The 10,546-nt window shown below is 41.8% G+C and overlaps 1 protein-coding gene across 1 annotated transcript in view; it reads left to right on the top strand.

Moving 5' to 3' along the window:
• SNX30 (sorting nexin family member 30) overlaps window positions 1–10,546 on the top strand; it is an 87,124-nt gene that overhangs the window by 37,510 nt on the left and 39,068 nt on the right. Inside the window, exon 2 of the mRNA XM_004677951.2 lies at window positions 9,910–10,020. Coding sequence (XP_004678008.1) covers window positions 9,910–10,020 — 111 coding nt within the window. The remainder of the gene's footprint in view (window positions 1–9,909; window positions 10,021–10,546) is intronic.

The raw sequence follows: 10,546 nt of genomic DNA, 5'->3' as shown, positions 1-10,546 counted from the left end.
CTGGAGTCCCCCCCGCCTAGAGTCCTGCCTACACGTTCTCCCTCTCTCCGTAAACTCTGTTTATGTAGGTGTGGTTTAGAGAGAGAGTAGGCATGTTCAGATTAAGAGGACGATGTGTAAATTCTTGACCTTAAAGTGAAGGAGAAATTGTGTCTACAGTTTTAAAAATGAAGCACTTAATGCCTATACTTTTACTTCTATCATGTCATGACTCAGTGTGACATGTGAATATATTACTTTTGAAATTTGTGAATCATCATAGCAGCTTAAATATCTGGGAGGAGACCATGATTATCATGTAGTGTAATTGGAGTTAATGGTAGGGGGAGTGTGACGGAACGAGAGCTAATTATTGACTTTCTGCTCTCTGTCAGGAGGTAGTGGGCAGGGCCTGAGACGGAATTGGTTGATTTTCACAGTAATCCTAAGTGGTGGCGCTTTAATTACAATTTTGCCACTGGTAAACATCTCCTTTAACTACTTTTTTTCTCTTGTCCATCTTAGGCAAAAAGCAATGTTTTTATTGGGGCTAGTTCTGTTCCTGTCTAACTTCTTTATTGGAAAAAAGCAGAGAATAAGGTGCACTCACATTTTCCTTTTTCATCTCTTACTGGATGAAACTGTTCTATTTTAAAAATTGTACAAGTCATATAAATACATTCTTACAAAACTGAAAACCAGGTATAGACTAAAAAGTGTGAATCTCCCTTAGTTCTTACATCGTTGTTGCCAAAAACAACAATTGCTGAAATGGTATGTGACTTTCTGATTCTTTTCCTTTGCCTTTACATCTACACATCATGAAATTCACATAATTCAGATATCATTGTTTTTTTAATATATTTTTAAAATTTTCCCTCTCTCCTCTCTTTGAAGACCTTTCTATATTCATTTGAATATGTGTGTGTGGGTGTGTATGTGTGCCCACATTTTCACTTGGCTATGATGCCGGCACCTCAAGGTAAAGTTCTTGCAGAATTAAGTTTTACTTCTTATCCTCCCTTCCATGCCTGGTCTCCAGCCAGAATCTTGATCTTGTCCTGTTGAAATAGTGACACGGGTTTAATAGCTTGGTGTTGCATGTGGAAGCTTCTTTCTGAATGTGTGACAGGATGGGAGAGAGAAGGAACAGATGGGAACAGAAGGCTCCACACACCCAATCTTGTCCTAGGAGTCCACTTCAGAGGTTTTCAAACAGACGCAATGGCCACTTCATTGAATTAATGACCATAAAATGAGTGGTCAGAGAACAACTTCATTCCTTTGAGTGTTAGCTTCCCAGCCCCAATACAGATTCCTGAAAGGCTGACAAAGTCCAGGCTCTTTTGCCCAAACTGAAATGAGCCTTGTGTCGAGAGCCACTGAAGGTGAACCTCCTTCCACCCAAATCGAAGCCATTGGGGTCGTCTCTCTCCAGAGGTGGAGAAGCCAGTCTGGCCTGGGCCTTCTCAGTCAGGCAAGATGTTGGCAATTTTCCCTGAGGTGCCTGGAAAGTTACATCATAACAATAGCTAATTACTGAATACTCTCCATGCACTACCCTTTTTTTGCAATTGAAACCCTTTAATTTTTACTTTATATGAGTAATACATGCTCATATAAAGTAAAGAATTTAGAAAGTAGAGAATTTAGAAAACCCAAGTAAACTAAAACAGTGTCACAGAACCTACCCAGCCAGAAATAATCATTTATAATTTTCTGAATCATTTGTGTCTATCCACTTACAAATAGGAGTAGTCCGCTTGCTGCTAATTCCCTTACGATACTGCGGACAGCTTTCTACGCTTGTAAATGCCCGTGAGTCTGCTTTTCATGCTGCTGCTTCCAAGACCATGGTGGGGTTCTGCCCACATGAGTTGTCATTCCTTTTGTGCTGAGTGCTTTAAATGTATCAGTTATTCCTTACACAAAGAGGTAGGTATAGACGATACTTTCCTTTTACAGAGGAGGGAAACACAGCTGATGTGAGGTGGAGGTAGAACTTGATTGAAGTCTCTCTTGTGCTGATTTTTTTTTTTACAAAAGTTTATTTTTACATCATTTTGTACATTTTTTTTCCCATCTCAATTGTAATCCCCATGGGTTTCCCATCACCAAGTCACCCGTGTGCCATCACCATAATCCCGTGCATTTCCCTCCCTCCCCCCCCCGTTTCTGATCCCATTCCCCACTCCACCCCCACAAAATGTCTCTGGTATATGGCTGTTCATTATTGTTGTTATTTTCTCGCCTGGTCCATTATACTCCTGCTATGAGTGAAACCATCCGGTATTTTTCTTTCTCTTTCTGGCTTATCTCACTGAGCATGATCTTTTCCAGCTCCATCCAAGTTGCTGCAAAAGACATGTGTTTCTCTTTTTTGGTTGCTGAGTAATATTCCATTGTATATATGTACCACATCTTTTTTATCCAGTCATCTCCTTTTGGGCATTTGGGCTGCTTCCATGTTTTTCCAATTGTAAATAAAGCAGCAATAAACATGGGGGTACAGGTATCTTTTTCAAGATACCAATGTTTTTGTGTCTTTTGGGTAGATACCTAGGAGTGGGATTGCTGGGTCATAGGGAAGCTCCATGTTTAGCAGTTTGAGGAACCTCCAAACAGTTTTCCATAGTGGTTGTACTAGTTTGCATTCCCACCAGCAGTGCAGGAAGAGTTCCTTTTTCTCCACATCCTCGCCAACATTTGTTGTTGCTAGTTGTTTGAAGATGTGCCATGCTCACTGGGGTGAGGTGTCTTGTGCTGAATTTTTAAGAGGGGTGCTCCCCACCACTGGTCTCTTGTCTCCCCAGCACCACAGGCTGAGTCTAACAGCCTGGCAGTTGAAACTGAGGGAAATGTGGAAGCATCTGGAAGCTGAGGAATTAGGTAGGGGTCTACAGCTCCTTGTGCCCTTTAGAAGTCACCTGCTTTTGTCCTGCCCTATCACCATCAAGTCTCAGACTCCAAATGCCAACGTGGTTGCCAAAGGCCACTGCTGCTTAGAGGTCGAGTTATATGTGAGGATTAAAAAGTGAACGTGGACCCTTCCTGATGGTGCAGCGGGTTAAAGCACCACATTATGAAGCTCTCCAAAGCCACTGCAGCACGAGTTCAATCCCCGGCCAGGGAGCTGACCCACATGGCACGGCAGACCTCTCCTGACACACCCCACTGCTCCCCTCAGCAGTGTACTTCATCAATCTGCCTATTCTGCTCCCCACTCTGTCTCTGGTGAACCCTCTCACCCACCACACCCCTGGTCTGTACCCCAGTTCTGTCTGCAAAATCTTTTAAAAAAAGTGAACATAAGATGTGATAGTGACAGGAAGGTTACAGAGGGCTGTGGTGCAGAATCTCATTGGTGTGTTGCTTCAGGAGCCAGTCTGCAGTGGGGGAGAGGAAGGAAAGCAGATAGCACTGGTGTTGGCAGTTTGGCAGTCAGCATGAACACTGAGAAAGAAGAGTAGCTGAGGGGTGTGGAGTCGAGGAGCAGGGGGATTTGTTTGTTTGCTAAGAATGGAAGAGATGTGCAAAGGGCCAGGTGGGTAGTGTTGGTGGAGAGGGAGGCATCACTTGGAGAGCAGGATGAAGCCCTGAGGAGATGGTCAGAGTGTGTCCTGAGCAGAAGTGGAAGGAGGCCGTGGCCTCTCAGGGCAGAGTCCTGTGGATAAGGAATTTGAGGAGTTCTTTGATTATAGCTGCAGCTCCTCCATGAGTAGGTGATGAGGCTTCCTACTAAAAGTGAAGACTTAAAGCTTTCAAGCCTTCTACAGACTGTGTTAACGGATAAGGATGACAGAGAGAGTTACCTAGGGAATTGTAACAAGAGTGCTTGGCTGTGTTGAAGGTCTGGTTGTAAATTTATTGTGTCAAGCCATGTGTTTGCCTGAGTTTTTTTTTTCCTCTAGGGATGTGCTCACACATCCAGGTCTAACTAGGATGAGATGGATGATTGCATTTTTGCCAGCATTGGATGAATGGACATGGAGAAGGACATGTAGTTAAACAAGAGGTCATGGAATGATGCTGAGGAAGGAAGGTAGTAAAGACCAACGTGGACAGAAGGTCAAGGAACTGGATGGCCCCTGGATGACTGAAAATCCAGGTTCTTAGGAAATGGAGAGTATGAGACATCCAAAAGTGCTGGTTGGGGAGGGCGACGTGGGACATTCTGCCTGATGAGCGGCTGTGGAGCAGGAGACCGTTACTTAGAGGAGGGTGTTGTTTGTGTGAACCAGATGCATCTGGAGGGCAACCAAGTTATAGGAGGGTAGATATAGAGGCCTGAGAGTAGGTGCAAGAGGATGACATGTGAGGAGGGATCGAGATGAGTGTATCTGGATGCTTGGGCCTTAGGAGGATTTTCACAGGATGGTGGAGGGGTGGTGGTGAGGAACAGTGTGGAATGAGGATATCAAGAGCAACTTGGTCTTGGAGGGAAGGGAAAGGTGTGGAATGTGAGAAAAGCAACTTGGTCTTGGAGGGAAGGGAAAGGTGTGGAATGTGAGAAAAGCAAACAGCTTCCACTGAGGTGGCAGGGAGGCTGTCTGTATTCTCAGTGTAGAACCAGCTTTTGGAATTTGAATGGGTGTTCCAGTGCACACTAGGTCTGACGAGTTAAGTGGAAGGTCCTGTAAGAAGAAAAGAAACTTCAGTGGGCATGAGGAGAGGCCAAAAGCTCTCTGACTACACGTCGTGTTTTCCCAGGGCAGTGGGAGTTTGAAGCCCAGTGCAACTGGGTGGCTACTCTTTGTAAGGGTCATCCATTTTTGGTCAAGGTGGGGGTCACTTAGCTTTATTAGGGTCTAGCTGTGACCTGGACCGATGGCATTCTGACCAACACCCAGTGTCTCCAGGGTTTGGATTAAACTAGATTGTATGGACATTATTTTTGTAGTGACTTTGGGTTCCAGGGATCACATCAGCTCCTGAGAATTAGAGGAGGTCACCCGTCAGCTCAGTGGGTTGGGTGCTCTCCTGGTGACAGATGACCTGTGGCTCTGGGCGCCACCTCCTAAAGTGGAAAACTTAAAAAAATGGGTCCCTCCCTGGTGGCTCAGGGGATTAAAGCACAGCACTAAGAAGTTAAAGCCCCTTCAGCATGAGTTAAATCCCTGCCTGCCCCAGAGGAGATCCACATGGTGTGGCAGACCTCTCCTGACCTGCCAGCTGCCTGCTGCTCCCCTCAGCAGTGTACTTCGTCAGTCAGCCTGTTCTGCTCCCCACTCTGTCTCTGGTGAATCCTCTCTCCGCCCCTGCACCCCTGGCCTGTACTCCAGTTCTGTATGCATAAATAAATCTAAAAAAAAAAGTCAGGGTTACTTAGAGATATTCACAGTTATTCACACAGAATCGTGGTAAAAATGAACATTCATTACAACACTTGTGCTCAGTTACTTATTGTGGAATGTGGTGTGGCGAGATGGTTGTCTCTGATAGTGGGGTTGTGTGTGCCTTTTTCTTTTTTCTGGTTACCACAGATATTAGTAAAGAAAACACAGGACTTTATTTTTCTCTCTAAATTAGAACTTGAATTTCACAGAGGAAACATTATCTACCCACTCACAGGTGGGTTTTATTGGCCTGCATATTGTCAGAGGACGTGAGTTTTATAACTGACTGGGTTTCTGTCCAGAAATTCACAGGGAGGATGTCTGTGGCCCAGTTTCAGTGAGTGTGTGGAATTTCGTGTGTATCACTAGCCTCATTCCTGGCTCTGCTCGCTCTCTCTGGCCTTGTTTTTCTTTATCCTTTATCTTTCTTACCTACTTGTAATGTCATTTGATCATACTTATGTGTCACTATGTAATTTCTGAGCAGGTTTTGGTAAAAGTAATATAGATTGGGTCATAGCGTAAGCATCCTTCTAGTTCATGGTTTTTTCACCTTATTTTTTAAAATATCAAATAATTTTACTGCTTGAACAAATCCCCTATGTCTACATAGGAGCTAAAACAAACAAACAAACAAACAAAAACAAAAAAAATGAAACTGTGAATATAAGAATATTATATGGGAAGGCTAGAAAACTTAGAAATCAGGATGACGATAAGCAGGCCATTGGTCATTATCAATTCTAGATTTTCTTCAAATGCCTTATCTCTATTTTTTAATACAAATGAAATCATAATGTCTGGATAATTAATGTTGTATCCCCCTTTTTATCTTAAAAACTATATTGAAGCACATTTTGTCATTCTTACAGACATGGTTTCTGAAAATTACAGAGTAAATCTACATAATATCTTAAGAGATCTTTGTTGCTAAACATTCAAGCAGCTCTGCCTTTCTTATTACTTTTTTTTTTTAATTGACCTAACCTGGGTATACAACACTGTATGTGTGTGACTTGGGGACACAGGAGTATGCCTCCTCACACTCTTGCTATTTTAAATAAGATAGCAGTGAGCTACAGGTTATCTTTGCCAAAGTTTAAAAATTACTACTTTCTAGTGGTAGAATCTCAGAAGCAGAAGAGTAGTACTTGAAGACATAAATATAAAAAGCCACTAATAAAGAAGAAACTACAGGTGAAGTGTTATTAAATTTAGCAAGACAGGGCTCTCCCTGCTGGTCCAACAAATTAGAGCACAGCACTGCGAAGGTGTTAAGCTACACTGCAACACAAGTTCGATCCCCAGCCAAGGAGGTGACCCACATGGCACAGCAGACCTCTCCTGCCTGCCTGCTACTCCCCTCAGCAGTGTATTTCAGTCAGTCTGCCTATTCTGCTGCCCACTCTGTCTCTAGTGATTCCTCTCAAACCCCACACCTCTGGCCTGTTCCGTATGCATAAATAAATAAAAATAAATCTTAAAAAAAAAGCAACAAACATTTGAAAGGCTGTTCAACCCCGTTGGTCATTAAATAAAAGCAAAAACAAAAGAGATTGTTACTTTTCATTTACAATTCCACCAAGATAAACAGTATTGAAAATACGTGATAAGGTCTATTTCTGGAAACCATGCACTCTTTCATCCAAAAATTCAGTCTTTAGGATTTACTTCAAGAAAACAATGTTTGCTATAACATTGTTTATAATTGAAAAGTTGGAAACAAGTTGGGATTTGGCTTAATGATGATATAGCCACTCATTGGAATAATATATATGTGTTAAAACAATTAAAGATAAATAGAAAATATGAGCAAATGATTGATTAGCTATGCTAAGAAAAAATATAGGAAGATATAATGCTGTGTCTGTCAGTATTTGAGGGATTATGTCTGGTCTTTTGTTTTTTAAATATTTATTTATTTATGTATACAGAGCTGGAGTACAGGCCAGAGGTGCAGGGGTGGTGAGAGGCTTCACCAGAGACAGAGTGGGGAGTGGAACAGGCCAATTGATGAGGTACACTGTGAGGGGAGCAGCGGGCAGGTCAGGAGAGGTCTGCCGCACCACATGGGTCACCTCTGGGGTGGGGATTGAACTCATGCTGAAAGAGCTTTAGTTTCTTAGTGCTGTGCTTTAACCTGCGCCACCAGAGAGGCCTGATCTTTTATTATTTATTTATTTTTCCTTAAGTTTTTAAGTAAGTTCCTCAAAAGTAAAACTAGTTAGAGCAAAAAAAAAAAAATGTTTTATCATACTGCTTTTTGTAGTTATTAAATTCTGATTGCAAAGTTCAACATCTAACTATTAAATTCTGATTTCAGAGTAGAAATGTTATAGCAACTATGATTCATGAAGTGAATTTGTGAAAGTGTCATCAAAAAGGTGATTTATTGTATTATTGAGGAAGGCAAAATAAAGAGACCTCCATCAGTTCTGGTTACTGTGAATTAGAATTGCTTTCATTTGTCACTTTTTAAAATCTGCCTTTCTTGGGCTCATAATCATCAGCAGTCATCAGACACAGTCTTCTAGAAGCTGAGTGGGGTCATGAAGAGCTTCTTCTGTTCTTACTGTTGAGGACGCTGAGGCCCCCAGAGTCTTAGTGGCATCTCAGGGCATGGTAAGGGCCCCGATTACGAGGGTGGCAGTTCTGCCTGGCTGCTTTGAAAGGAATGTCAGGCTTCCTGACCCCACTATTTTATCACCCTTACTCAGGCTTCCTGACCCCACTATTTTATCACCTCACCCTTATTCTTGATAGCCTAACAGCAGTGATTTGTTCTTTGGGTTTAAGTATATTCTCCCCTCTCTAGCTTTACACTACTAATTCTTTAGGGGGAGGGGTATCTTCTAATAACTCACAAATACCTAAATTAAATTTTTCACATGACCCCCACCTGCACCTTACTGGTCATAGGAGATGGTTGTTTTATGGGCAAGGCAGTGTGTAGAACTTTGAAAATAGGGAACCCATGGCCAAATTCTTTAACTCACAAATTTGCTCAGTCGCTGAGCAAAATTGCTTCTGGGGAAGATGAAATTATAAGCTTCATTGCCAAAGCTGTTCAGTTTTTCTTTGATGGATTTTTTTTTTACATCATTCTTCATTTTGTGCATTTTTTCATCTCAGTTGTAATCCCCATGGACTTCCCACCACCAATTCACTCGTGCCATCACCATAGTCTATCTACTCTTCCCACCCCAGTTTTGATCCTATTCCCCTTTTAACCCCCCCCAATGTCTCTAGTTATAGTTGTTCATTGTTTTTCATTTTTACTTTATTACAGTTGCATCCGCCCCTCCCCCTATCCCTTATGCTCCTGCTCTGAGCGAAACCATCTGGTATTTTTCTTTCTTTCTGGCTTATTTCACTAAGCATGATCCCTTCCAGTTCCATCATGTTGCTGCAAAAGGCATTGGTTTCTCATTTTTGATTGCTGAGTAATACTCCTTTGTGTATATGTACCACATCTTTTTAATCCAGTCTTCTATTTTTGGGCATTTGGGTTGACTCCACATCTTCCCTATTATAAATAGAGTGGCAGTAAACACGGGGGCACATGTGTCCTTTTGAGTCCAGTTTTTGTGTCCTTCGTGCATATACCTAGGAGTGGGATTGCTGGGACCTATGGAAGCTCCATTTTTAGCAGTTTGAGGAACCTCCATAACCATAACCAGTTTGCATTCCCACCAACAGTGTAGGAAAGTGATGGATGTGTTTTTAAGATTGGTTTTGGTGTTGTGGATTAAAACAGACTTTTGGCTTGAAAAATAAATTTGCAAAATGTATTGAGCCATTTTTTTTCTTGTACTTTAATTTCTGAGAACTGTGACTGTCAGAGTAATAATACCCTCGAAGGAAAAAATGATTTATCTGAGATACAGTTTTAGTTTGGGGCAAATTAAAAACCTTGTTTGGGTATAAATTGTTTATTTATTAAACTTTAGTTTTCATTACTAAAGTGCTGTCTTCACATTTCAGAAAACTTAAATTCTGAAAGGACATGCACTTAATATTTTTTGTAGTACAATTGTGTTATGGTATTTACTTCAGATGTTTCAGTTTATACCTCTAGTATACTGTTTCAAGATTGTGATTCTGCCAGAGTATGACAAATAACGCAAACAAAAATTTTCTGTTTCCATCTAATCTGTTTCCTAAATGATCTGCAGTCTCTTTGTTCCCCTCTGTTTTTGGCAACACTGGTCAGCACATGTAGCAGAAGTTGGAGAATTAATTTCTTTTAACATTTTGCTTCAGTGACATATCCTCAGTGGAATTACTCTAAAATTCGCTAAGTTTGGAAATGAATCAACCGTTCCTAAACAATTCTGAGGGATAGCTGGGTTCCATTTCCTGGGGGCAGGAAAAAAACTTGAGTTTTTTCATTCTAGATCCTTAAATTTTTCAGAGGACCCAGGGGCCCAGACTCATCATTCTGTGTTGGCAGACTCTACTATTTGGCTGATGTGTTTTGTGGCAAGGAAAGTATATTCTTGCCCAGTTTGGGCAAGAGAACTTTTTCCTTCCCTTCTGCCAAAATATGCTACTCTCCCGTATGCTTATTTTGTTCCACTCTTCTTATTTGCAGAGTACCCGTGTGGAGTTCGACTTGCCAGAATATTCTGTTCGCCGAAGATATCAGGATTTTGACTGGTTGAGAAACAAACTAGAAGAATCCCAGCCCACTCACCTCATCCCGGTAGGTACTAAGTCACTGCAACTTGCTATTCGTATTTCCTGCGTTATCTTTCTCGAGGTTGTTCACTCAGCTTTCAACCCTCGCATGTAAGCTCTGCCTTGTGTCTCATCCCAGATTAATCCATCAAATATATAGAAAAGACATTTATGAATACTGTACAGCACATTTCACATTTGGGGTTTTGCTTTCCAGCATGCCAGTTTCTGGTGTGGGGTAGATTTTCAGTATGACAGTTAATGTTGGGGGGTTAGAGTGTCCTAATTCTTACTTCCTGCCTCTTTAAAGACGTCAGCTTTGCCCTTTGTAGATACCGTCTTTGATGTTTGGGTAGCTGCCCCCCAGGTCAGAAAGATGCCTCTGATTGCAGTCCACTGGGTTTTCTTTGGATGTAGGGGGTCCAGGGTCCAAGGGCCTGGGGCACCCACCATTCAGCCATAGCACTTCTTTCAAAATACAGATTCAAAAGCCATGTAACCTGTTGAAACAGCATCTTGTTTATTTCTTTTATCAACACATTTTTTTTTTA

This window comes from Condylura cristata, unplaced genomic scaffold (genome assembly GCF_000260355.1).
Source record: "Condylura cristata isolate star-nosed mole 26May11 unplaced genomic scaffold, ConCri1.0 scaffold00006, whole genome shotgun sequence".
NCBI lineage: Eukaryota > Metazoa > Chordata > Mammalia > Eulipotyphla > Talpidae > Condylura > Condylura cristata.
This window is presented reverse-complemented; position numbering and strand designations above follow the sequence as displayed.